The following is a 27872-nucleotide window of genomic DNA, read 5'->3' as shown; positions in this document are numbered from 1 at the left end:
AATAACCGGACATATTTCGGATCGGATATCTGAATGAAAAATGTATCATGTATGGCTTCCGTGATTTTGATAGAAAAAAAACTTTTTACTTGTTTTTCATTGTAACGGGACGTGTGTACCTTTAAGAAAAAAGAAGTTGGACATATTTGACTGTCCAATTAAAAGTTTCCATAAGTATGGATGTAGCCAATGAGAAGCGAGAGAGCTCTGTGTCTGGGGTTGGCACGGGCTCGCGGTGTGTCTACTGACCGACTCGTTTTAGTATAGTGTCGCACAGTGTGTGTACGAGGAGCAGTGCAACGGTGAGGAAAGTGGAGGCAAGACTTTAAATGTAGTCTACAGAAAATGGACCAAAGTAAACTCGATAGCCAAGTCATCATGAAGTCAGTTTAAGTAAAGTGGGGAAAGTTTATATTGTTTTTTTTTTTGCTATATGACGTTGCTGGATTAAAACATTAAAATGTCTCAAAGAGTTCGAAGAAACGAGTCGCCGACTTCCAACACTGGCACTGCAGGCAGTGCAAGCGGTGGAGGTTCCGGCGGCGGTGGTGGAGCAGGAGGTGCGGGAGTGGGTAACTCAAGCATGAGTCTGATAAGTCGCCTGCTGCCCATGAAGGCTACCGTTCCGTTTCAGCTAAGAGCTCAGGTTCAGTCACAGCCCCCTCTGCAGGCGAGGTCGTCGCATGGCGCCGACGGCGGATGCGGCGCAGCCACGCGCAGCGATGGCTGTAACGGCAAAGGAGGCGAAGCCGGAGCGCGAGCGCCCGCCTCGCTCAGCCGGAGCCCGACGCGGGCCGCCGCCTCTACTAGCCCCGCGCCGCCGGTCTTTCCTTCAGTTTCACCCCTTTCCTCTCCGCCGTCCTCCACGGGCAGCCAGATAGGGCCGTCCGCCGCCCCACAGCTGAAGGCTAGCCCCATTTTTACACCAAGCGCCGCGGGCAGACCCCCCCAGCCGACATCGTCGTTTTCGGGTGCAGCCTCTCAGCAGCTCGCTTTACACCCGACGAACGGCAGAGTCCCCGGCTACGGCGGCTCCCCGTGTCCCTCCCCCACGCAGCAGCAGCAGCAGCAGCCCTGGCTTGCCGAATGCTCTCCGCCGACATCTCCCCTGCAGGCACTGCCGCTGCCTTCCGAGGTAACGTCGTCGGCTGGCTACCGGGGCAGACTACAGCAGCCCCCGGCCCAGCGCCGGTCCCCGGAACATGGCAGACAGTCCCCGGAGAGGAGGAGTCCCAGCTCGCCTCTCTCCAAAGGTATGTGGCTTCGGTAACAAGACGCTGGCGGCCGGCCGAGAGGTCAGTTCAGCTGACCGAGTAACTCTTGCGGTAAATAGGAGAGGGAGCCGGACACTTCAGGAGAAAGCCCCAGCATTTACTGACCGTGGAAGCGGTAGGTGAAAAACACTTATCTCCGTAATTTATTATTATTATTATTATTATTATTATGTATTTATTTACTTCATTCCTGAAGCTGACAGTTCACCTGAGCGCAAAGGTTCCAGTTTGCTTTTTATGAAGTGGTTCACCGGCTGTTTTTGATGGCCCTTCTCCAGCTAAGGGGCTTAGCGCTTTGCTGCTGATTGGACGCCAGGTGTCCAGGATGGCAGTGTTTCTCAAGTCGGGTTAATTTTCGAAAAGGTGCCCCACTAAAACCCAGAAATCCTTCATCCGATTACTGGCCATCTCCCCTGACACAGTTTGAGCCCGATACTGGTATTGTACCCACAATGCGGTGTGGTAAGGCCCCTACCATCTGCTGTGCAGTCCAGTAAACTTTCCCTGAGAGGATGGGGATCGAGCCCAAAAGCACCTACATTTTGTAGAGTTGGGGGTTCCTGGGCCTTGTCATCGCCAGAGGCCAGCTGTGTTTACTGTAGAGTAAAGTGCTGCATCCATGACAGACCATTTTATATATTGGCGTTAGTTGACCCGTCCATTGATTTCCAATCGCTTGGCCAACTCATGGTTGTAGATGTGGTCTGGAATCTATCCCAGTTGAACGGGGCAGGGGTACACCCTGAATGGGATGCCAGTGTACTGCAGTTCATTTATACAATAATATCCATCTACATATTAGGAAACATCTGGAGAACAGTATGCTGTCCAGGGTTGGGATGTGTGACCTTGCAGTCACATGTTGCTTTTAGACTGTGGGAATCCACACCACAGTTATGTAGACCCTCCTTCATTACTACAGTGGTTTCATGGAAATCCTTCATTAATATTGCTGTAAATTGGTTGTAGCTACAGATGTCTACGGCACTGTCTGGATGCCTTTCTCACCAGTGGTAGTGGAGGAACTGCCATCTGTGTGGTCCTTCTTTGACTGATCCTCTTTAATGAATGTTTTTGTGTGCTTTGCAAGTGATTTGAACACAGAAACAGAAGCAGGTTTCACATAAAAACACATAAATATGGAAGAATTAACGTATAGTGCAGGTGACAGGGAGCATGTATGGTCTGTCCCAGTAATGTATGGAAATCATATTTACTGTGGATGGAGATGAGGTGTTCTCCCAGTGAAAAGTTTGCCCAGTGATCATAGCTCTGGTGGTTGACTCCCACAAGAAAACCACAGAAGTACTGCCCCCCCCCCCACATGAGATGCAGTGTTTTCATAGCTTAACAGAGTACAATTTTATTTAGCCTGGATTGTGAGTCTGAACAGCAAGAGTATTGGTAGTAAATCAGGCTTGTTTCCATGGGTCTGAAATTTCAGTGATGCATGAAGCGAATGTCAGATTTTGCTCTTTTTTTAATGGCCAGAATAGTACTTTTTGTTTGCATCTAAGAGGAGGCCATGGGGTAAACTCTTAAGCTTACTTGGTAGGTGGGGAGGAGTCAGCCCCAGCATCCAAGGCTGTCCTTTTCGCCCTGTGAAAAATCGGCTACCCTGTATGCCCTGTGTTGATGAGAGCAGTTGGGACACCCTTTGCTTTGGCTGCGGTTGCCCTGCCAGTCACTCAGGCAGCTAGATCCCAAGAACAGAAAACAAACCAGGGCATAGTCTAAATTTTCTGCCTTCCCTGTTCAGGCATGTTCCTCCCCCTCCTTTCCATTGTGAGCCAGTGGTTTTATTCATATCCTCGGAAAATACTGTTATTTTCCAGATGAGCATATATCCTTTGAATACTGAGGGGAGGGTGGGAGAAGAGGGCATAGAGATATGCAGAGAAAGGGTGGCAGGGCTATGGGAACCTGCAGGGAGGGGAGGAATCCAAGGGGGGGGGGGGGTGGAGTGCTGAAGGACATAGAAGGCTCCCCCCACAAACAACATAATGGACCTGACCCAGTGATAAATGTCAGTTTTCCGGATAATGAGACTTTTTGTGTGCATGTGGGGTGTGTTCCTTTTTTTTGCCTGAATTGAATCCCTTTAATGTTGATAAACACTTCCGTTCATTTACATATTTCGATAAAACAAAACCTAAAACATGTTTTCAATGTTTTGAAATGGCCACATCATTCTCCCTAAACTTCTCTTTTCCTCCTCCTGCCACCCTGAGAAAAGGGGCAGGCACCCAAAACCGAGTACTGCGCACATTGTACCTCTTAGCCAGGTATTTTTCCCAAATTCCTGCAGGCTCTAGCTACTCAAGTCAAACAGTAAATTATAGTTGTTTTATGTGATGCTGCAAGTGAGTGAGTAAGTCTGTGAGCAGTAACCGGTGTGGTGAAATCATAAGAAGTAAGACGGTTCTGTGGTAGGGTGGTGACGGGACAGATCAGGGCAGGGCACGCCGGGGCAGGGTGAGACCAGAGCCAGGCTTCCTGCCTCGTTGGCTTCTGAGTAAAAGCACAGTTCCTGCCAGCGATGTGCTACGGGGCCCGTCCGGCCAACCTCAGGAGAGTGGAGGTGGCTGCTGTTTGCAGCCGTGTCTCCACGTTGGCAAAGTACCCATGACGTACTAGACGTACTGGGGCTTTCTCCCGAAGTGTCCGGCTCCCTCTCCAACTTACCGCAGGAGTCATTGGCGGGCATGTGGGCCACGCTGACTCTTTCCGTTGAACAGGCTGTCGGTTCCCTGTCGCTTAACAGGCAGTCTTGATGACGACATAACATAATGGACCCATTCAGATGAGATTTGGTTTGTTGTTCTGGGAGTGCTTGTTTTTGTAATATTGTGGGTTTAAACTTTTTTATTCACTTTCATGCTTTCAGCATTGATGTGGAATTAGTAATTACCTCTCAGTTGGATGTAATATACGTAATATGAAGCACCCACAGTGCCTGACAAACAGGTTGTGTATGTGCGAGGGGGAGAGAGAGTGGGGTGTCTTCTTGTTCTATCAGGTTTGCGTTCTCCCACTGTGGTGCACTAAACCCCCTTTTAAACCCATTTGGATTTCGCTTGTGGTTCAGCCTTGTTTAATTTCAGAAATAAAAATCATCTGCTGACAATAACTCTCTACATAAAGTGATTCATTGGTTATTTTCCCAGCTTTCTGGATTAGGTCTTTTAACAATGTAAACCTTATTCCAGTAATGTTTGCATCTGGGTATTTGAGTGGTTAAGCACCATTTTGTGCTTGACTGTAGAATTCCATGCTGGGATATTCTGAACCACTGTCCCGCATGCTTCTCCAAAACACAACATGTATGTATAATTAAAAAAATATATATCAAAAGACCAGATCAGAATTGGCTTTTATTAATATTGAAAGGATCCGATTGGGCTACCAAAAAGGTGGATCGGGACATCCCTAGCAAAAAACCCAAATATTATTAAATATTGCTATATTACCCAATTCTTTGAGTTCTTTCAAACTCTGTCTGCCTCTGTTGCTGTGCTGTGAAATAGCTTTCTGCATTCCTCTTATACTCTTCTCTTATTGCCATAGTAAATAGTATTTTCTTTATAACTGTTGGCTACACACGAATGCGGTGTGGGTTTAAAAAATGTCATTTAATTCTGTGGTTAGAACAAAAAACATGAACATAACATTGACACTTGGGAAATAAGAATCGGCTTGAATATTACTTTGTATTTCTTTTCGACCTTTACCTTTGAAATGATAGAGAGAACTGGAGTGTAAAGCACAGGACTGTAGACCAAACAGTCTCCTCCGTGGGAGAAGTAGGGCAGATAAACCAGCCCTTGTCATAAAAGTGCTAAAGCTGGTCTGTGATCAGCAGACTGCTGCTCCTAGGTCCCATGTGTTGTTTTTCACAGATACGTTTCAAAGGGACACATGGTGGTTTTTCACCAGCGTTCTGTTTGCAGCATGGTCCTCTGAATTGTCTCAAGTATCTGTAGTCTTTTCCCTTCACTGATTTGTAGAAGTTGTTGGAAGCAGATCAAAATCAGCACTGTGCCAGAACATGTTAACGCTTCAAATGGACAGAGATGCTATGTACTGATAAGTCTGGCAAAATTATGCAGTCCAGAGATAAAGAATGTACACGATCCCCTATGAGGGCAAGACTCCCTCGGTTTCAGCAACGCTATATTGAAAGTTGAAGTTTATATGATTTAGATTTTATAGTATTTTATACTATTTATGCTAATTAGCGCCGTTTATCTAGTTGAGCTCCCAGCAGTGTGACTTCACCTGAACTCATGTAATGTGTTTTCTGTTCGTAAGCCATGAGTGCTGCATTATTCTCTGGTATTATGTAGCAGGAACCACTGTCGTTCTCAGATCGGCGTGGGCCGTTAAATAACGAACACCTGTTACCTCTGGGTGAGGCCACCCCCTTTTATTCTATGAAATGTTTGCACATGGAAGTGATTACTCTAAGTTTTACACCAGGCAAAACTGAAGTGTTTAATTAGTAAACGGCCTAGAGGAAAAGCAGGGATTCCTGTGGCGTTAATTACACACGGCGGATTATATAGTGTACGTGCTATCAGTGGTTGCGCTATCATCATGGGCGTTGAGCGTGGCAGCTTGGCAGGAGTGGGCCCTGTCACATGCTGCCTTGTGGTGCATGTCCTGGGAGGGACTGGGTTAACTCGCATGCCCGTGTGATGAAGGTCACAGCCGCCGTCGCCTTCCCACCTGTGGTTCCCGAGCTCAGGTGTCCCCAGCTGTGAAGGGGAATCTGCTTGAGTAACCTGCTTATTCGATAAGTACCCCGACTTGGGAGAAGGAGCAAGACCCTCCCCACATGTCACAGGGCTCAACCATCCTGTAAACCTGCTCTGCAGAGAGGCATGATTTAGTCCCATAAATGCCTCCTCCAAACAGGCCGTCCTGCTGTACTTTCACAGTGGTGGTGTTTTTGGGGCATTTTTTCCTTCCTAAACCCACGGAAACTTGAGTTTTGAGTACTTGTCAGTCCTTCTGCCACCCAGGGTGTGTGTACAGTACGCTTCAGCTGCACAGATTTGTTTAGCTTCTCTTCCGCCTGCAGACATTCCTGATTGCCAGATGGTCCATCTAAAAGTGGTGTGATCTCTGTGCCTGTGTTCGCTGTGCAGTCAGCTAGTAAAAAAAAAATAAAATAAATAAAAATCAGGGGTGGAGGTCTGGAAAGAAGCTGATGGGCAGCGGGCCGGTTGGGAGGTGCAGTGTTGTCTTTCTGCAAGGAGTGAGCCACGGAGTTACTGTGCTGTTTCTGCATGTCTGTCAGTGGGCTGCCAGGGTGACGAATAAAATAGCAGAAAGGGTTTGTGGTTTTCCTTCGGAGGGCAGGCTTTAAGTGGAGCATGTTATAGAAACAGAGAAAAAAGAGCTAGGTGGAATTGTGGAACCAATGGGACAGGCATGGGGGGGGGAGGAGTTGTGGGAAGATGAGGGAAGAATAGGGAGGGGTGACGGGGTAATTACCCTTGGAGTTTCAAAAAATGTAGGTCACGACGAGCGGGTTTCTCCCTGAAAGACCGTCCCGGCCCCTGCTGATCTTTAAATGTGGGCGGTTGGCATGTTATACTACAGGCCCAAGACCAGACCTGCCGACTGCGCCTTTCTGAATGAGTAACGGTAACTGAGCAGATTAGGCTCCGATTGAGCGCTTTAATCCTGAGCGGTTGACGTCAGGAGAAATGTTATACGAGTCATACACCCAAGGATACAATAGCAGGGTCCTTCCTGCGTCTAGGGCCAGCAGTCACGCTCGTATATTAGTATGGTAGGGCTTTGAATATATTTAACTGTTTGAAGATACAAATTCTGCACATATGCATGTGTGAATTCTAGTAAAATTCTCTCCTTCTCTTGCGCTCCTCTCTTTCATATCATCCCCTCCTTGTGCAGAGAAGGCACGGATCCCCCCAGCATCTCCTCTGTACAGCTCCTGCTGCTCCTCCAGCATCCGACGAACCTCCTCACTGGACACGCTCACGGGGCCCTACCTGTCAGGACACTGGCCTCGGGATGGGAGTCATGCCCACTGTGCACCCTGCATGGTGGACCAGACCACTCAGGTGAGCCTGACCCTGCTGGCCCGCACATGCTGGGATAAGGAAGCACCTGGCAGTAATGCAAAGGGTGTGGGCCGTCATTACCAGGCTGCCTGAGCGGCCATCTCAGAGTCCGTCTGTCATTGTTTACAGTGTTAGTGAGTGACCCAAAGGGCTGGTAGAATCTGTTAGACTCTGCAACATAAGAAGTGTGAAACTTAACAGATGCAATCAGGCTTAGTTGGTATGTATACTCAGCCAACGTGCTACCTGTTAGACTCTTAAACCACGTGGAAAACAAACATTTCCAAACTCGGAGTGCTCTCTTGTCAGGGAGATTTAATATGCTTGTGTTGCTTACATCAGAGTTCCTCAACCCAGTCCTTGGGGAGCCCCAGACGGTGCGTGTTTTCGCTCCCTCACAGCTCCGTGCCAGAACAAAAACGTGGACTGTCTGGGGGGTCCACAAGGACCGGGCTGAGAAACACTGGATCAACATGTATGAAATGTACAACAGTAAAAACCCAGTCTCTTTTTTTTTTTTCCAATCTCATTTGTTTGCTATATAGTGTAATGTTGTAGTGGTTCAACTTTGTGTGTGTGTGTGTGTGTGAGAGACCCCAGTGTGCAGTCTGCTAGGGATGCTCTTTGGAGGTTATGGACCCCTGAGAGGTGTTCAGAGTAAGGGACTGAAAGAGAGATGGACAGAAATGAAACATGAGAGAGAGGGAGGCTTTGGACAGATGGAAAGGAAGGGTGGAGGAGGTCCAGTGTGCTGAGAGAAAGACGGATGTTGGGGCGTTTTTCTGGTAAGGCTGGTCCTGAGCCAGAGTGATAGCTACATTCTTTCCCAGAGCGTTTTCCCTCCGTCCCCTTTTGGTCAAAGCGAAGGCGTGCCCCCACTGCCCCCAAACCATTGCCTAAAGCATTGTTAAGTTTTAAAAGGCAGATCGTTCTCCGTCTTCCCTCATGGTTATCCCCTCTCTTGGTCTCCTGGGAGGCTGTGAGCTGTTTGTGTTTCTGTTTGCTCTCTTGTTTTGCCAGCAGGACTGTGGCTTTTCAGCCTTCCTCTCTCCTCTCCTGTCTTGCTTTCACCTCTTTGCTTTATCCTTCTGTTCCTCCTCCTGTTCTTTGTCTCACACTTTTTTTTTTGTTGCGCTTCTGGGCCCTGTGTGTGTGTGTGTGTGTGTGTGTGTGTGTGTGTGTGTGTGTGTGTGTGTGTGTGTGTGTGTGTGTGTGTGTGTGTGTGTGTGTGTGGGGGGGGGGGGGCAGCTAGGATTTACCATCTCTACGCAGATAGAAACTCAGATGAACACTTGGTTCATTTTAAGAAACTAAAAGCTTGGTCAGTGGTCCTCGGCGTTTCTTTGGGTGGGATTAGAACTGATTCGTGGCATTAAATGCACACAGAATGCCAGCTTTCCACAATTACTGTGGTGAGTGTGTATATGCCAGTAGACCTTAGAAAGACTTTGATCTTCTTCACTGTCTCAGCCTTTTGTGCATTTGCGTTGACGTGGTCCGTTGTGGTTGCGACCCGGCTTTCTGTCAGACACCCCCATTCAGACACGGCTGTCTGTTTTGATGTCGCCCACTGCCTGGGTGCAGTGCCTCTTCCCAGGGGGCCGTTGTCATGAACGCTACGTCCTCAGATGGCCAGGGGCTGCTGCCGTGGATCCCATTCCTCCATCTTCCCTCAAATGCCCTCCACGGGGGGCCATAAAGAAAAATGATTGTGACCAAGAATGTGGAATTTGGAAGACATCCACTGGGTTTGGTCCTGGGAGCCTCCTGCCAAAAACAACTAGACCAGCGTGATGTGCTAGTTGCCATAGCGGTGCACCGGTGCGCCTGGTGACCACACAAATAACACTGATAAAGTAGTTGGCACAGTGGAGCCCTTGACGGCCCCTTAGCGCAGCACGTTTTATGTGTGCACATCGTATACGCAAAAACAGAACAGATTCACTTCAGCTTTAACAGGGATATTTTGCTTAATGGAAGGTAATTAGCCCAGGGCTGATCAACGTCAGTGATCAGTCTTATTCATTGTCAAGGGCAAAAAAAAAAGTGTGTGTGTGTGTGTCATTGACATGCTCTAAACTTGATATCCTTTTCAGTCTCCCATAAGAGATCTTCTGTAGTCTCACTAATGAAAGTAAGCCAAAATTTCATCAGCCCCCCCAAACTAATTTAGAGAACTGTGATTTAAAGTTAGAATAAATGTTATGCCTTTGAAGCACCCCCTCCCCCCTCCAAGCCCTGGTCAGCCTTGAAATAGTCTGAAATTGAAGCAGAGCTTCACTCACGGGGAGTGGTGGAGTAGAGCTGGGAAATGGAGGCACAGCCTTTTCATGAGCTGTCAGCTGTCCCTGAACGATCTCTCCCACGGGACGTGAGACTGTGTGCGCGCACACACACACACACACACACACACACACACACACACACAGCAGTGTTATATAACCCCATGCGGAAGAGGGAAGGTTTAGGATGTCTGGGGGAGAAAACTGCTATCCACGTTAACACAGGTGCTGCTCAGCCGATCCTCTGCTCATCCAGAGAGAGAGAGAACGTGGTGTCATAGCAGCAGCACTAAAGAGCTGGGTGGTTTTGTGAAGTCATCTGCCATTGGCAGGTGCCACCTGAAGAGACCCTTTTATGGTAATAAACCAACAATGGGGGCCCCGGGCCCTCAATGGCGGCCTTCAGAAGGAAGGGCATCGCTGAACGGCACGAACAAAGGCCCTTTGAAGACTTTAAGTAGATGGGGTACTAAAATCAAGGGTTACTTGAGTTATGCTGGATCATGGGCACTGGCTCCATCATGGCCGCCAGTTCAGCTCTCGCAGTTCTAAACACAATCGCTCCTCAGAAGTGAAGAGCCTGCATGATGAAATCGTAACTAGGCCTTTGTGTAACCGTTAAACAGATCACCTGTGATGAAGTGGACCTTTTTATTAATGTGTATACACACACACACACCATGTGACATTCACCCGGATAAGATAACACAGTGGCTCAGTAGGTGGTGTCTTTTAACCAAGAGTGATTTACGGTTCATGCGGAAGTTTAGTTTGGCACTGAACGGTGCTTTTACACAACGGGGCAGTTTGGGTAATGTGCTGGGCTGATGGGTACAAAGCCTGGGTGCTCTGGGAAACCAGGCCAGAACGCTGTTCCGTTATCTGTAGGCCCACATCCTTATCTGCTGACCCTTGCTGTTGGATGCCAAATGCTTAAAGACAACAGCGACTGTGTGGAATAAGGATCGTCCCCCAGAAAAAAAAAAAATCCATTCCTTTTTAAAAGGAAACTTAGCTGGTTAAAATCTAATAACTATTTCCCGCAATAGACCTTTCATTGGTGTTGAAGACTTTATAGGTTGGAGTGTTCACAGATGATGTGTGATGTCACGGGCTTGCAAATCTTTTCAGTTCACCGCTACCGCCCCCCCCCCGCCCGGTCCTCACAATGGGCTGTTTGTGTTCAGGGCTAATTTGCACTGATGTAGCCACGTACCTGGATAGGCCGCTAAACAGACGCCCCGCAAAAGCAGCCGTCTTTCACCATGGCTCTGGGAAACCCCTGTTCCCTCAGTGGAGACATTAGGAGTCCCCTAATGTATAGATGACCCTTTTTTTGTTTGTCTGGTTTGCTTCATGGTATTTTTCAGTGCCATGTACTATTGTACTATGTGATGGGCTTCCTCCTATCTGCTCTGCTTGAGACACCACAAACTGTGGGTATCCTGATGGAAATCCCGACAGGTCTTTAATAGCAGTGTGTGTTCCTGTCATGTGGCGCATGGAAATAAAAAAAAGGTTCTAGGCATGAATGGTCAGGAGGCTGTCCCTCTTCAGCTAGCCCAAATCATACCCGGCCCAGCAGCAACCCCCCACCATCCACACAGCTGGTGAACAGAGCACCGTTTGTGCCTGAGACTGTGGTGCTTGGCTGGAAACCTTAAACCGGTGGGAAGGAGGAAGTGATGCACGGCTGTGTCCCAGGCCTCCGAGGGGACCCGCTCCGCTGCTCCGGACGGCCAAACCATTGCCAGCACCTCATTCCCCTCTCCTACCTCGACTGCGAGTGTGGCGTTCAGGCGGCATGCAGCAGGGTGTGTTTGCCTGCTCTACAGAGGAGCGGCGCAGATAAGCTTAACTGTAGGTTCTTAAATCCACCTGCCTCTGTCAGTCTCTTACTCTGAATGCCACTGCGGGAATGGAGCAGCCAGAGCAGAAGCGCCCTTCTCCAGCTGTGGTATGAGGGGGTGTGGATAAAAGGGCCTGAACCAAGCCCAGCCTCGCATGACCTGGGACCAGGCCCTCGATGTACAGACAGGAGGAGTCAGGAGCTGTTCCCAGGGCGATCCTCAAGGAAGAAATAGCTGGTATCATGCTGTTATGGGGGAGAGAAGCCGAGAGTCAGTCTGAAGAAAGAGCACTTTTCATGGGTTGCACCGCCACACAGCCTGTGGGCTTCCACTGTCAGACTGCTGTAGGGCAACGGGAAGTATTAATATCACACTTTTAACCCCCCCCCCCAAAAAGAATTAGTGACATGCACAGGCATGTCTGGAGGCGAGCGGCAGAGGGTAAGGCCAGACAAGCCCAGTGTTGTCCCTTGTACCCTTGGTGCAGAGCAGATGAGTCTTTAATGGCAGCTCAGCGTGTGCAGTTTTCTGAGGAATATCTGACGGTGCAGGGAATGCAGTTAGCATGGCTTCAGGTGGATGAATCCGGAGAGGCACAGCAACATCAAACAGGTCCCCGTTTGGCGCCGGGCCCGTTTGCCTGTCGGCCTCTCGTGCCAGTTCTCGCGCCAGTGGCCTGTTTCAGCAGCCGGCCCTGCCCTGTTTTCCCAGCTGTGGTAACGAACTCTGCCTGACATCCCCCAGGCCATGGGTTTCCTCCCCACTCCGTGTTCAGGATGCTTCTTCCCTGACTCCACTCATCTTGAAGCCCTTGATCTCCTCAGGCCTTTAAAATAAATGCCCTGGGGCAGGAGGGGGGTCCATGCTGTGCCCTGCTGGCCACCCAACCTGCCCCGGCTGTGTTGTAGGACACCAATCTGAGTGCCAGCATCGGGCTCTCTTGCTTCTGTGAACCCCACCACTCCCCACTCCCTCCCCCAGCTTCTACCCCTCTTCACTGTGATCGTGATCATGGCTCCCCCTGTGCATGTCGCTCACGCATCTCTCAGGCTGCCTGCCACACAGATGCCCCCGATGTCCCAGCACCCCTTGTGCCGGCTTGCTCCTTTGGGACCTGCCTCCCACTGCTCCCCTCCCGAGCGTAGAGGCGGAGCGGGAGAGGGGATGAGCGTGGGGTCCGCCTCTCCCTCGATTCTCTGGGAATCAGGGTCACGGTCTCCAGAACGCTTCTCTCCCATGAGGACCCCCCGCCATGCCGAGCGCTGCATCCGTCCCGCCCTCTGTTCTCTTCAGACGCCTACACAGCAGCGGTGATCCGGCTACCGTGGCGACCCATGCTTACTAAGCATGACAGCTTTGTGGGGGGGGCAGGGCGTCGTGTCTCAGCTTCCTTCCTAGCCCAGGGGGCCCCGTGGCTGGAGCTCTCGTACGCAGTGACAGGAGACGTCCAAACCAGTCGCCGTTGTTCTGTCTGCCCCATTCCATTGTTTGCTGACCTTAAAGATTCTCTTTACAGTTACCTTTTTATGCAGCATCTGCCAGAGGAAGAATATTCTGGGTGTTTTTTTTTTTTATTGTGCTGTGCTCCCACCCCCCACAGGGCTTTCAGTGACACTCTAGTTAGCCCCACCCCCGGGGGGGCACGCTGGAGATGTTTTGTGACGGCCTGTCTGCGTTCATCTCCAGCCTGCTGTCCGGCTCGCTGTCTCCAGTCTCGCAGGGCACAGGCACTGTGTGACTCCCGCTGCCGTGTTTGTGTGTTGGGGGGGGGGGGGGGCTGAGAATCTGACATGAATGGGCTGATGAATGTTCACAGGCCAAATCCATTAGCAAGGTGTTAGAAGCAGAGACGGGAGATGGCCCCACCCCCGCCCTCCGTGGCCCCGCGCCGCAGCACATGCTCCGTCTGCACTTACTGCTGATCCTGAGCTAATGGTGCTGTGCTCATTTCATTCTCATGGATGAATGTTTTAAGCTCACCCCCTACACCCCCCTCCTTCCAGACTCCCAGCGCCTGGGCAGATGACCCTTCGGAGAAGAGGAGGGGCTCCCATAAGCGCTCGGCCATCCTGGGGGAGCACCGACCAGCTTAAAGAGGTCAGGGAGATGCTCCCCCACACACACACACACACTGCCCGCCTTTGTGGCGCGTTCGGAGAGGCCACAGCAGTGTTATCCCACACTTGCTCTGCTCCTCTGTGTGAACGTGGCTGGGGGCGGCCTGGGGGGGCTCTGAGGCGGGACCTCCTCGTCATTGTCATATTAATCTGCAGTGGACTGAAAGCTGCCTCCCCCAGTGTCACCTCTCATTACATGCCGCCCAAGTCACACCCTCACTGCATGTTTCCTCACTTTTTTCCTTTTTATGTTTTCAACCGTCCTCATACATGCAGCCAGTAAACTGTTTCCAGTCGGTCCCAAGACCCGGGCCTCTCTCTCTAGTCAGGATGTCCACTGTTTGTTAATTTTTTTTGGGGGAGGGGGGGGGTATATCAGATGAGGGCATTTGCAGTTTCACCCCATTCTTTAATTCATGTTGTTCTTTCCTCCGTTTTTTTTTTTTTTTTTTAATCCATCCGTCCCCGCATACTGCCTCCCCCCCCCCCCCAGTCTGTCCGCCCCGCTGTCCCTGAAGCCGGCTGTATAATGAGCAGGGGAAGAATGTGGGAAGAATGTGTCTTTCATCTGGGGCGTTTGATGAAAACAAAAGCGAGGGGTGAGAGACGGTGCCGTGCCCCCGTCGCCCACTGGCCCGCCCCCCCGGGCACGCCCCTATATCTGCTCCTCGGGTCGCTGGAGGCCACGCTCATAGGGATTCCTGAACCGGCCTTAACCTCACGCGTCCGTCACCCTCTTCACACCTCAGAGATAAGGAGCTCAGCTCTGCAGTCCGTGGCCCAGAGGCAGTATGGCTTTTTATCTGTTAAATATATTTTCCATTAACGAGTGTTAAAAAGGCATAATTCCTTACATCACCAGTGGAGAGGAGCAGCACACTTCTGGGAACTTTTAATATAAATATATGCTGCGTTACAATTTAATTACCCAGCAGTGTCCCACACTAAAACCAAGCAGCATTCATCACATAGAGAAGTTAAGTCCAGTGCCTTTTCTGTGAAACTCATTTACCTACAAAGGAATGGGAGGTGGTCAGCGTACGCCGAGACCCCTCCCCAGGTGTCTCGCGTTAACATCTGTAAACGTTTAAAGGTGCCGGTCAGTTTGGACACAGTTCCACAGGTGGTGTTTTCAGCGGAGCGGATAATGGAAGCGTGGTTGCTGATGCCGGTGGGGCCGGCCGAGCACCCTGAGCCGGGGGGGGCCGCTGGAGTGCGGCCATCATGCGGGACTTTGGCTGTGGCACCGTCAGCTGTCTGTACACCGTCACTCAATCTTGTCTACCGTTTGGCCTCTGTCCTTTATGCTATATTACCCCCCCCACCCCCCCCCCCCCCCCCAAACACCTCAGATCGCTAAGTTGCGGCAGCAGCTACAGCGCAGCAAACACAGCAGCCGTCACCACCGGGACAAGGACCGCAAGTCTCCCTTCAATGGCAGCCACGCCGCCATCAGCCAATCACAGGTCAGAATGCATAGGACTCTACATGCTCCTTTAATATGCTCTCTAATTTGCACAAGTTTCAGTCTTGAATGATGGCCATTCTACTATCAGCCAATCACATGTTAGAATACATAGGACTGTACATGTTCCTTTAGTGATGGACACTCTACTATCAACCAATCAGGTGAGAATTCACAGGACTGTACATGCTCCTTTAGTGCTGGTCCCGCCACCATCAGCCAATCATAGGTAAGAATGCACACAATGCACTCTTCTTGTTGGATCCTGTGACATCCATAATTTTTCTCTGAGGCATATGAAGGTATGTGCTTGTGAAAATAGTACCTCATACCTTTTTAAGTTTATGTATTGGGTTTGTAAATCACCTGACTGCTGGCAGCGTTGTGATTCGTCAAGAGATGGATGAGTTTTTGCCAGAGGGTGGACAGCGGTAAGCGATATTGGCAGAATCAGTGCTAACTTCAAAACCACAGTGCCTTGTGCCATTGAGCTCCTCACTGGGACCGTGATTTAGTCACATGCCTAGTCATGGTTGATGCGTGACACATAAAGAGCACCATTTAGCCTACACCTGATGGCTGCATTCAGTGCTATACATGGATACATCTCCATGTTCAGAGCAGGTTCAGGATCGCTTGGTGAGGCTTGTAAATGTGCAGGTTTGAGGGTGGAGTCGCTGTGTGCTTGTGAACTTGGACACTCACTTTTCTGTGCAAATGCATATGTGGTTTGTGTACAGTAGTGCACACTGGTTCATTTCACCAGAGCTTGTTCCTTTATCTGATTTGTATGTGTGTGTTGCCCCTCCGGAACCCGTATGCCCCCCGTCCCCCTCTCTCCACGTCTGTATGACAGGGCCGCGCTGACCAGGTGCGGCTTTCTTCAGCACCCTGAAAGGCGTCTCCTCCTGAGCGTATTCAGTGGTTCAGACACTGGGCCCTGGCCCTCAGCTGCTAGCCAGTCTTTGTGTTTGCCCACAAATCAATTCGGCATTTGGTCAGTGGGCCCCACCAACGGCCCCGGCTGCGCTTGGTGCTGCCAGCAGCTCAATTCACAGCATCCTGCGTGGTGGGGGGGGGGGGGGGAGATCTGTGTTTAGTCTGGGGCCTTCTGTCACAGAAGGGTTCTGTCGATTCCCGGTTTTTGTTTGATGCGTGATCAGCCCTGGGTGATCCAGGCAGTGTCATCCTGAGATGGACACCGTGTCTTGAGACAGCTGAGGCCAGTTTCCCCTCCAGTTGGCCCTCCGGTGTGTCTGGTGCTGAGAAAGCGCCCCCCCCATAGACAGGCAGCCCTGTTAACATGCAGCAATTTATTTATCTTATCTTATTTTATTTTATTTTTTTACAAGGATACTCTGCAGCAGGGACAGTAATCAGTCGACAGTCACGTTACTGATTGTTGTGAGCAGTTAGTGTCGGAGCCGATGATGGATTCAGGCCTTGTCCAGACCTGACTTGTTGCAAACGCATAGGTGTGTGTGTGTGTGTGTGTGTGTGTGTGTGTGTGTGTGTGTGGGCTGTACACCATGGTCTTCTGAGCCGTAATTAAAGGGGTGGTGTGTGTGTGTCCCCTCCCACTTTCTCTGGGGTCTCTCTGCTTTGCATTAGCCATGATGGTAAGCAGCTGGTTCTGAGCGATGCTGAGTGCCGGCTGATCACGGCATTGTCTGTATGTGGGGATATTCCTTCGCCGAGGCGGTCCAGGCATTAAACGCGTCTTCCCAGAAAATGCCCCAGCGTAGCATATGCACCGGGACAGGCAGCTGGTAGGGTTAAACCACATTCTTCAGCTACCAAACCCTAAAGAGGAGAGAGAAGAATACAACTGTTGATTCTCAGCATTCATGCGGCTGCACTGCGCCTGCACGCCTGCCCCCTTCAGTTAGCTCTCATTTTAACCCCAGTCTCACCCCCCCCCCCCCAACGAGGCTAATGACATTGATGTAAAACCAGGCTGTGTGTTAGCATGAGCGTGACCTCTGTTGGGAACCAGGGGCGGGGGGTATCGGAGTGGGGGGAGGAGAGAAGGCGTGGGTTGGGGGTAGAGATGAAGCAGCAGTCTGCATTACAGTGCTGTTAAAGGCTGCAGTGTGGGGAACAGGCAAGTGAGAGAAACATTCATTTGATTAACGGGCGTGATTTACAGGAAGTAAATTCCATCCGACCAGGTGTTGCTGCAGCTGTAAACCACATGGATAGCTGTTGGTTTAAGTCTGATGAAGTACTCATGTGAATCTGTGAAAAACCGGCAGATGTTTAGCGTTTAAAATGCTAAAAAGTATTATTTGGTTGAAGTGTCAGAGAAGTAAATACACGTCAGTTTTGTGCAGGTAAGGAGATGCGGTCGGATGTGCAGGGGGGTGTTTGTGGTGACCACCAAGGGAGTACTGACCATGTTGGAAAGACCCCAGATAAAAATATGCGCATGCAGGGGACACAGTTCCCAGGGCGTCCAAACCCTGGTGCTGCATGGAGTGTTGGGTGAGTGGTTGGTGAGCCAAACTTACCAATGCTCCTGTAAGTCTTACAGAGGCCAAGCTCGGGAGGTAGGCATCCACTGATTAATGTAGGGTGGGCAGTGTGTTTGCACATGGCTGCCTGGTTAGAAGTCAGTTTTACTCGTCTTTATTCCAAATTGCATTGCTTGTGTCATTGCTTCTCACCAGCAAATCATCTGGGCTTATTCAGGTCTGTCGTAGTTTTGTCCAGAACCTTAAGTTGGTTTCCAAAGCAGTCTGGGTGGCAATGCTGCCCACTGGTGGAGAAAATACGAAACAAGCTAGGAATTACTTATCTTATCTCTGGAGGCTTTTTACATTTATTCGCAGAAAAATTTGCACCAACATGTGGTCTACTATTTTCCTTAGAGTGATCAGCCTTCCTCATTTGTTGTAGCCTACACAAGAGGTGACCCAAGACCATGTGACCATTTTGGAAGCCAATCATCGGCGCTTCCTGTTATTCAGGATCTGAAAGTTACCAAGCATTCAGAGACATGACAGGACGTCTCCCTGTGTGCTGGAGGAGAAACTATTAGCACGCGATCTCTAATTAAAGTCAACTGTAGGTTGAGCAGACTCCATCTGTACAGTCTGCTCAGTGGAGATGTTGGAGGGCGGCGGAGCCGATCTCAGGCTGACACTGTGGACCGGCCAGACAGGAAGTGTAGGCCATGGCCTCCCCTGATTGGCCAACCTACCCCAATCTCCTACCCATGTGCACTGTGGGCATGTTGAGTGCTCAGACTCGAACCAGAGGGCTGCTGCTTGAGTCCGCCTGTGCTATCCCCTTCATGTATCTGTATTTGTAGTGCCTGGGTGTCCTGTTGACGCTGATTAAATGCCAGCAAGGAGGAAAATCTCCAGTTCAGCTGAAGGAGCCTCAGCTGATTTTAAACATGAGTTCCTCACAAGCACTTGGTAGTAAATATCTTGTTCCCATCCAGCTGGGCACTCACTCCTAAATTCATAATTCACAGAAATAAACAGACACTGCAGTGGCTCTGCAGATAGCCAGCATTCTGTTGGTTTCGGAAGCAAACGTGCTGACAGAGGGGATGTTTTATTTGGTACAGCACGCTATTCCATGAGAGTCGGTCAGGCTTTCTGGCGTTCTCTGACAGCGTGACATTCTCTCACTACTCCAAATGTCCAGAAAGTTCACTGGAGGAACGTCGGAGCGCATTCCTTGAATGTGCTTGTGCTCTCATCTTTGTTTTTGTCTCTCTTGTCCCCGTGACTTAGGGGCCCGTCTCACTCCACACAGACAAATTAGGCCAGCCTGTCACATGGCAGCCAAGTTTTGAAACGCCCCACTTTTTTTTTTTTTCCCAGCCCTGCCCCAGTTCGGCACCGCCTTGTGAAACTGGGAGACGTGGAAGGGTCTGTCCCAGCTGACGACAGACTGGTTTAAAATAGACGGCGCTGTGGCCCCAAACGGTGTCCAGGGGACAAGGGCGCCGGCCCTGCTCTTTGTACGGACCCGGACCACGGGCTCGTGGACGATGGTTACCTGCAGGTCTAGACGCAGCTTGACAGGTGCCCCGCGAGTGACCGTCGCGCTGTCAGCCACGTCGCGGCTCTGCAGCTCCCTTCTGTCCCAGAACCTTTCCGTGCTTCGGCTTCCTGTTTCCGAAACGTTCCATGGCTGCTTCTCAAATGACAGGGAGTCATTTTCCTGAAAGTCACAGATGTAACAGTAGCATTCCGCCTCGTGTGTCATGTGGAACTGAGGCCGCTATTGGCTACAGGGGAATAAGGACTGCGGCCACTGCTGTTGTACCCTTATGCTGTACCTGAAACGACTCGGTTTTTCTACTGCATGTGTAAATAGATGTGAGGTTAATACTAGTATTTGTAAGTGACCGGCTGTGTGTGTGTGTGTGTGTGTGTGAGAGGGAGGGACTCCACAAGGATGTGAGTGCTCATCACTTTCACCGCTTTGTTTGCTGCTGATCTGCCCCATCGCCTGCCAGCAGTTCCAGGTCTAGCTGCTCTGAGTCCCTCCTGCTGAATCCGGGCTGCCACACACTCAGGTCCAGCACTGTCAGGAGGATGAGTCGTCCTGGACGGGCTCGTGGGAAAGGGGGGGTGAGCAGGTCGGTAGAGCCGGGGGGGTGGGTGCATGGTCCACTGGGGTTTTGTTAGCCTCTCAGAGCGGAGAGTTAAGTGCCCAGTTCGGTTGTCATGTTACAGGGAAAAGTGAGTCAGGAAGGGAAGGAGGGAGGGAGAGAGAGAGAGAGAGAGAGTGAGTGAGTAAGTGAGTGAATAGGAGAGGAGGAGAATGTGAGTGAGAGACAGGAGGAGGAAGGATAAAATTTAAGGACTTTTCAGGATGACTGGAAGCGGGCATTGTGGAAAGGTGAGGGAGGTTTTCCTTAAAGCTGTTTGTTTACGCATGAGTCTCTGCACTAGTGGTGCTGGACTCTGAAATGAAACCGCGGATTGGCGCCGACGTGCAGCAGGATAGAGGTTTTACAGCTTTGTCCATCCTCCCTGCTCCCTTTCCCATCTGGGCTGTCCGGGGAGATGATGTTTCCGTCGGGTGCTTTGTGACTCCCTGCGGGAGTCGGCTGTCTCCTAGCAGTGCCACATCTTCTCTGCCGCGTGGAGATTCGGTCACCTGCTGGCACTGGCAGCTGAAGGGGTCGTCCATGTGCGGGCTGAACACGGGGCTCTCGGAGGCGTCTGCGTGAGGCTCCAGGAGGCAGCCAGTCTCAGGCTAGGAGCAGAGATCTGCCAGGGAAACTGTGTTATGTAACAGCGCGAGGCACAGCGGGGTGAGGGGGAGCAGTACAGACCGTCTGTCTGTGTGGCTATGTGATGCTCTCCTATGGGTCAGTGTGTGTGTGTCGGTATGTAGCTGTGTACTGCTGTTTGGGTCTGAGTGTGTAGCGCTGTAATGCTATCTGTGTCACTGTGTAACCCAAACTGAGTCTGTGTGTAGCTGTGTACTGCTGTTTGGGTCTGTGTGTGTGCAGTGCTCAGTAACGCTGTTAGGACTGCGTGTGCCCAGTGCTCAGTAATGCTGTTTGGATCTACGCGGTGCTGAGTAATGCCAGGCTCCCTGCTAACCTCCATGTGGTGAATCGCTCCTGTGCATCTGCACTGCTCCCCCAACCCCACATGGTCTGAACCGGTGCTGTGCTCTTCCCCCTCTGTCCAGGCACCCATTCCCAAGACTATCCTGGTGCCGATCCCCATCTCCAAGTCGACAGTGTCCCGCTTCCGGAACAGTGTGGAGGGGCTGAACCAGGAGATTGAGCGCATAATCATCCATAAGCCAGGAGATCGGGACGAGCAGCTCATGGTGAGAGCCCCCCCCCCCCCCCATCAAGGGTCACCCACTTCACTGCGTTTATCTTTGGCCCATATCGGGTTTGGTATACAGAGGTTTTTGTGGTCACCCCTGTTTCTCCTCCATGTCACATGGCGCTATATGACCTGCACACCTGTGGTGCTCTGTGCCAGCCTCAGGACGTTCCCGATGGCCACCGTGCCCCCCCGCCCCTGCCACATCGCAGCAGCAGCACCCGCAGCATCGACACCCAGACACCCTCGGGAGGTGGAGGTGGCCTCACAGCTGGTGGGGGAGGTGGTAACCACAGCAACAACAGCAGCCGCTCCCAGTCCACGTCCCCCACCTTCCTGACGGTGACCAGCGACGCAGGGCCAGAGAGCCCCTGCTCCAGCGAAGAGCTTCTAAATGACGGGCGAGAGAAAGGTGACCTCCCCCCACAGAACTGGATAATATTTATATAGAATTATAATTGTCATGAACTTAAAGTGCAGGCTGTCATGGGTAATTGAATTGAAGGTTGACTGTATTTTCATGGACCGTTTGTTTGTGCACCCAGATGCTCTTGCTTTAAGATGGTTTGCCTTTTGTATTTTGACTTTACAGTGGTGCAATAGCAATACACATTCAGTAGTCATCGAACTTTGAATTGTAATCTGTTCCCAGGGTACCGATATACCACACGATACTTCCTACAGATGCCAGCATCCATGCAGCCACGCATTTCTGTAGCGATCGCAAATGTAAACACGCCTACAGTGTTTAACAGCGTATCGTACAGTATTTTTTCTGTATTTAACTAAAACTTGTATTCATTTATTTACTTTTCAAGTACTGGTATTAGTAATTAGTTACTTATTCAGTGACAGTAGTTAGCGGTTATATCGGAAACGTATTCAACGGACGATGTATTCCGTTTATGACGAGTTCATCGGAAAGTAACGCCATTGTAAATCGAGGAGCAGCTGTGTGTTATTCCCTGACTTGCTCCTGTTTGCTTCTGAATCATGCTCTGACCAGCACATGTGACGGGCGATCATTCTGCCCACAGATCCATATCCCAACTCCCCCCTCCCCAAATATGCCTCGTCCCCCAAGCCCAACAACAGCTACATGTTTAAGAGGGAGCCGCCGGAGGGCTGCGAGAGGGTCAAAGTCTTCGAGGAGACGCCGTGAGTCGCCCCCCCCGCAGCTCTGCCGCTGGGCACTGTGCACTGTGCACTGCCGGTGTGTGTTCATAATGTCATGGTGGTATTTCCCCTCCCCATTTCAGCTCCCGGCTGCCTCACGAGATCCCACAATTCCTATGCCCGGACAGGAACAAGGTCAACTTCATCCCCAAGAGTGGCTCTGCCTTCTGCCTGGTCAGCATCCTCAAGCCCCTCCTTCCCACACAGGAGCTCACCTTTAAGGGCTCCGGCGGCTTGAGCGGGCACGGGCCGCCCCCCTCTGTGGGCCCCTCCCCACTGTGCCCTGAGCCAGACCAGCGTGTGTCTCGGGGCACCAGCACTTCCAGCCAGCAGTCCTGCCTTCCATGGCACCTGGAGGAGCCTGACAGCTAAGAGGCGTTACACCACACGTGAACACTGCCCCCACCAGACCAAGCACGTGTACTATAGTGTCTCCCTCATGAATGAGTTTTTTTTTTTTCCCCTTTCCCCACCGCCACCTCTTTCCAAAACAGAAAAAGACTCATAGGTTTGTGAATTCTTTTCAGCTGGGTTACTGTGAGGCGCAGGTGGCCTCTCCTGACCCCAAAAGAGCACTCAGGAAGACATGCCACACCGTGCCGACTTCATAACTCCGCTCGTGTCCTTGATGGGTTTTTTTTACTTTTTTTTTTTTTTTTTTGGCCTAGAGACACTTTGATGGGAAAATGATTTCTAAAAACCCACCGGTGAGCTTTCCTGGAGGGGCATAGACAGAACTCAGCTTTATGGTGACCAAGCTGGCCTGCTTCACCGCAAAAGTCACGTGTTGTATGTGAGCGAGAGGTGCGTGAGCGTGTTTGGTAAGGGAGCGCAGAGCAGTGTGTGTCCCGTCTGGTTGTGTGGGTGGACAGCTGGGCGGCTCCCACGTGTGTGTGGTTTTTACATTTTATGTGCTTTTTATTTGCGGTTTAAACATGATGGAAATAGGGTTAGCGGAAAAAAAATCAGGAAAGTGTGTCACAGGACGGCAGCCTCTGGACAGGTAATCACCTGAACTGGTCACCACAGTCCTCAGCCACCTCCACCCCCACAAGGCAGTCCGCAATCTGCATCACCAGCTCAGTAGCTGATAGTTAGCTCACTAGTTAGTAGAAACAAGTGTGCAGGTGGTGAAACAGGACATAAAATGTGGGTGGATGGCTGTCCAGGGGCCAATGACACGACCAGGCTGTACATCTAGCAGAAGGGAGATCCGACTGGAGCCAGACTGAGAACCGTAACTGGACCACAGTGAAGCCAGGCCTAGTCTGAGAGATGATTCCAAACTAGCCGCAGGTAAGTGACATGGGAACATTGTCTGGGTAAAACACACCGAGTCTTCAGATGTTCTTTTCAGTGTTTATAGTAGCTAAGGTTGAGGTGCAATGAATGAGCGAGTGGTGTCCCATTTGTCTGAAATGAGTGTACAGGTTCAAAGCTGAGGCGTCCTGCCTCACTGATCTGAGACCTGTTTTACCCAGAATGGCTCATACTCCACTCCCTCTTTATTGGTATTTAATGGCGACCTGCTACAATGAGAGAGTACAGTGTTTATATTGAAGCCCAGTGAAGCCTCTACCTTCGTTTAAACTGTCAGCTGAAGTTGAGATGACCTTATCGGTGCGAGTATGTGGAGCTCGCGAAAGCAGACGCTCGGTCAGCTTGCGGGACTCCGGTCTGTACGCACACCTCGCCACGTCAGTCATCCCTGTTCTTTTCAGGGTCGAGGGCTTGGTCCAAAAAAGCAGAACCTTCCTGTGTGTTTTGGTCGCTTTCCGTCACCCTCATTATCAGTTATCACTTTTAGTACCATTTTAATATGTTGTGCTTTAAGGAAACGATTGTTACTTGAATATTCCAGCACTTTTCCCTGCATTGTGTTAGTCAGTTATATATGGCTGTCTGACACAAAATGGATATTTAAAATGGCCTGTTTGTTTCTTACAACTTATGACTGCTTGCGTAGTTCTGCCCTCAGGAATGTAACAAAACAATGCAGCATTTCTATTAAATGCAAATATAGAGACTATATCAACATCAAAACCTTCTTTTCAGTAGCTAATGTATCATATTCAGACAGAACACCTGTGTGTGTGTGTGTGTGTGTGTGTGTGTGTGTGTCATTTCTAGATAGTCTTACCTGTCGACAGACCTAATAAAATAACTGACTACAAGATCAGGACTGTGCAGGTGTGAGTGAAAGTCTTTACCATGGCATTCAGAGAGAGTGCTTTGATTCAGTCTTTGCAGAAGACCTATTTTATTACTGTTCTGCATATCAGTTTCCCCTCCCTTCTCTATTATCTTTGTATTTAATTTGGGCTTTTCTCCCAGTTCCCATTTCCTCCCTGAGGTCCGTCTCTATCTGACGATCAATAAAACTGCACTTGCTGTAAACGTCGCCCTTGTGATCACTGCCTCACAGACAGCCCAATGCGTAATCAGGTTTAAATAGTGACGCATCATACTGCTCAAGGTATGCAATTCACTGGTCTTTTAAACAGGTGGCGGGATAGGATCTGTACTTCAAAGCCTGGGAAGCGCACTTGTGTCAGTATCCATATGGCATTTTACATTTAAAAACAAAACTCTGATTGGATTTCTAAGGATTGCAGAACAATCCACCTGACACCATCCGTCTTTGCCGAGATGGTAAGGTGGAGTGTTGCAGCATAAATTAGCTGAAGTGACCTGCAGCTCTGCAGGAGCCTCCAGCGTCTGCCCATGAGGATGTGATTGATCTCCTTCATGGCACCACCAGTATTGGAGGACCAAGTCGAATGATGCGGCTCAGGGCGTTGGAACTAGGATCCAGCTACCTGCAGCCACTCTCACCCCAGTCTCCAACAGCAACAGCTACTCCCCGAGTATGGCGGCTGTCAGGCCGACCGGACCAAAAGTAGGTGCACCCACCTAAGGATATCTGGCCACTCCCCGGTCTGCGTACCTCAGAGAGTGCTGCCACCGAGACGCGGAGTTTAGGAAGCTCCCCAACAGCAGAGGAAGATGGTCATCTTACCGGGGAGACAAGGCGTTCCAGGTGCCTACCCAGATGGGTCGCCTCAAACTGGGACCCGAGTGCCACCATGCGGCAGGCGACACCTGAGCACCACACCAGCCCCGACCCCCAACAGGCCTGACCCTATTAGCTCTCCAACATTTTCGACTTGTCCGAGGATGGGGCCCTCGAAGGCTTTCCCCCATCCCCTTCATGGTGCGTGCAGCCTTCCTGTGGGTGGCTGCAGCAGAGCTACTCCCGCGGAGAGAAGAGTATCCAGCTTGTTTTAATTGAGCAGTTTTGAGTTGTTTTACGGTGGCTGGATCCCACCACCAACCCTCAAAAATTCCCTGCAAGTTGGAGGAACGCTCTCAGGGCCGGATGCAGTTTAACGGCACTGATCACCAATTATCATTTGCTCCCCAAATAGCTTTGCAATCAGAATTTAGTGCATTACGTTCTGCTACACAATCTAGCTTTACTGTCTTTGTCCCTCTTTTGGCAAAACTGTGTTTCTCTATGATACACAAACAGGAAATAATAGCACTTCTTATATTGTCCCATTATGGAAAGTCTGATGATCTCAGCACATTCCAGTGCAAAGTTATCTTGCCATTTACCCAGCTAGCCAAGGAAGGTTGCCATGACAATGTACTTCAGAATATCCTGCAAAATCACTACAGTGCACACACAGAAAGCCTGGCCGATTCATTCCCCGTAAGTCACACTCATTCATCACTTTTCTTGTCACACTGAACCCTAAATATCAGAACAGACCAGCCCCAGAAGTCCACATATACGGGGGTGGCCAAGCTCGCCCCAAGTCCAGGCTCGGGGTGTGAATCCTAAAACATTCCGCATTTCTGGATTGCAAATCCCAGTCAACAACCTTTAGCTAGGAGTTAGCATGGGGGCAGGCCAGTCAATACATATGACACATACAGATCTTTTCCACAAATTATGGACTATTTAATTAGCTTTGCTCACCATTGTTAAGTGCAACTGCATGCTAAACTCACAACAGTAATGGGTCAGATAAAAGGGCTCACATGCGCCACCCAGTGGTGCAAAACGTATAGGCCACCAGGGGCAATGACAAGCCTGAATGCCTGGCTGGGGGAGGGGGGGGGGTGTAAGGCATTTGAAAAGATGCAGTCATGCGGGGGGGCAGTGGCTACGGATTCGTCTGGCGACCTCTGTGAACGGCAGAGCAGCACCGTTCACACGAGAGTCGGCTTGGAGGCCTTATCCAAACAGGCACAGCTGGCCAGGGGTTCTGCCACAGCCTCCCCAAGCTGGGGGGTTTCGAAAGCGTCCTGCTTCACCTCCACCTATTCCCTGTAAGCAGTCGAGTCACTTGTTTTTTTTAGGGTTGACCTTTGTGTTCATTAAGGATAATGTAAATATTTGAGGTAGTGATTCCACTTCCCCATTACCCCCCCCTCCTGGCCTATGGTCACCGTGGGCAACAGCAGCAAGCCGCCTATCACAGCATCACAGCGGCCTAGGTAAGGCGACACGAGAATGGCCGGCACCGACGAGACCACACGTTTGACGCAGGCTCTGACGTAGCTTCACGCACACACACACAAAGTGGGCGACAGCGCTTCAAAAAACAAACCGTGGGTGGGGTTAGGATTAGGGTTATTCCACACTGACACTATGGGAACCAGCAAAATAACCAATGGGAAGCAAGTTAAACAATTTGGTAATCAGCAGGGCATGATAATCCCACTTAACGTGGGCTTAGAAGCCCCCTTTCTCCCACGGATGCATGGCTGCTGTGCACACACACACCTAACTCACGAGAAAGCCAAACTCACACACACAGCTAACTCACAAGGAAGCCAACCACACACACACACCTAACTCACAAGGAAGCCAACCACACACACACACCTAACTCACAAGGAAGCCAACCACACACACACTCACACACACACCTAACTCACAAGGAAGCCAACCACACACACACACACCTAACTCACAAGGAAGCCAACCACACTCACACTCACACCTAACTCACAAGGAAGCCAACCACACACACACACCTAACTCACAAGGAAGCCAACCACACACACACACCTCACTCACAAGGAAGCCAACCTCACACACACACACACACCTAACTCACAAGGAAGCCAACCACACACACACACACCTCACTCACAAGGAAGCCAACCTCACACACACATCTAACTCACAAGGAAGCCAACCACACACACACACACCACACTCACAAGGAAGCCAACCACACACACACATACACCTAACTCACAAGGAAGCCAACCACACACATACACACACACCTAATTCACAAGGAAGCCAACCACACACATACACACACACACATCTAACTCACAAGGGAGCCGACCACACACATACACACACACCTAATTCACAAGGAAGCCAACCACACACATACACAAACACCTAACTCACAAGGAAGCCAACCACACACACACACACCTAACTCACAAGGAAGCCAACCACACACACACTCACACACACATCTAACTCACAAGGAAGCCAACCACACACATACACACACCTAACTCACAAGGAAGCCAACCACACACACACACACACACACCTAACTCACAAGCAAGCCAACCACACACACACACCTAACTCACAAGCAAGCCAACCACACACACACACACACACACCTAACTCACAAGGAAGCCAACCACACACACACACACACACCTAACTCACAAGGAAGCCAACCAGACACCCACACACACACACACACACACCTAACTCACAAGGAAGCCAACCAGACACCCACACACACCTAAC

The 27872-nt window shown here is 50.5% G+C and overlaps 1 protein-coding gene across 1 annotated transcript; it reads left to right on the top strand.

The window, feature by feature from the left end:
* Positions 1-217: 217 nt before the first annotated feature.
* LOC125725152 (protein FAM117B-like) lies at positions 218-24469 on the top strand. Its single transcript, XM_049001774.1, is given in 9 exon segments — positions 218-1253; positions 7200-7369; positions 13505-13567; positions 13569-13598; positions 14971-15084; positions 20751-20894; positions 21056-21308; positions 21934-22054; positions 22156-24469. Coding segments are annotated over 9 exon segments (1977 nt in total). The 5' UTR covers positions 218-460; the 3' UTR covers positions 22445-24469.
* Positions 24470-27872: the final 3403 nt, after the last annotated feature.

Source organism: Brienomyrus brachyistius, unplaced genomic scaffold (genome assembly GCF_023856365.1).
Source record: "Brienomyrus brachyistius isolate T26 unplaced genomic scaffold, BBRACH_0.4 scaffold62, whole genome shotgun sequence".
NCBI classification, from domain to species: Eukaryota; Metazoa; Chordata; class Actinopteri; order Osteoglossiformes; family Mormyridae; genus Brienomyrus; species Brienomyrus brachyistius.
Note: the sequence above shows the minus strand (reverse complement) of the source record. Positions and strands in the feature narration are given on the sequence as shown.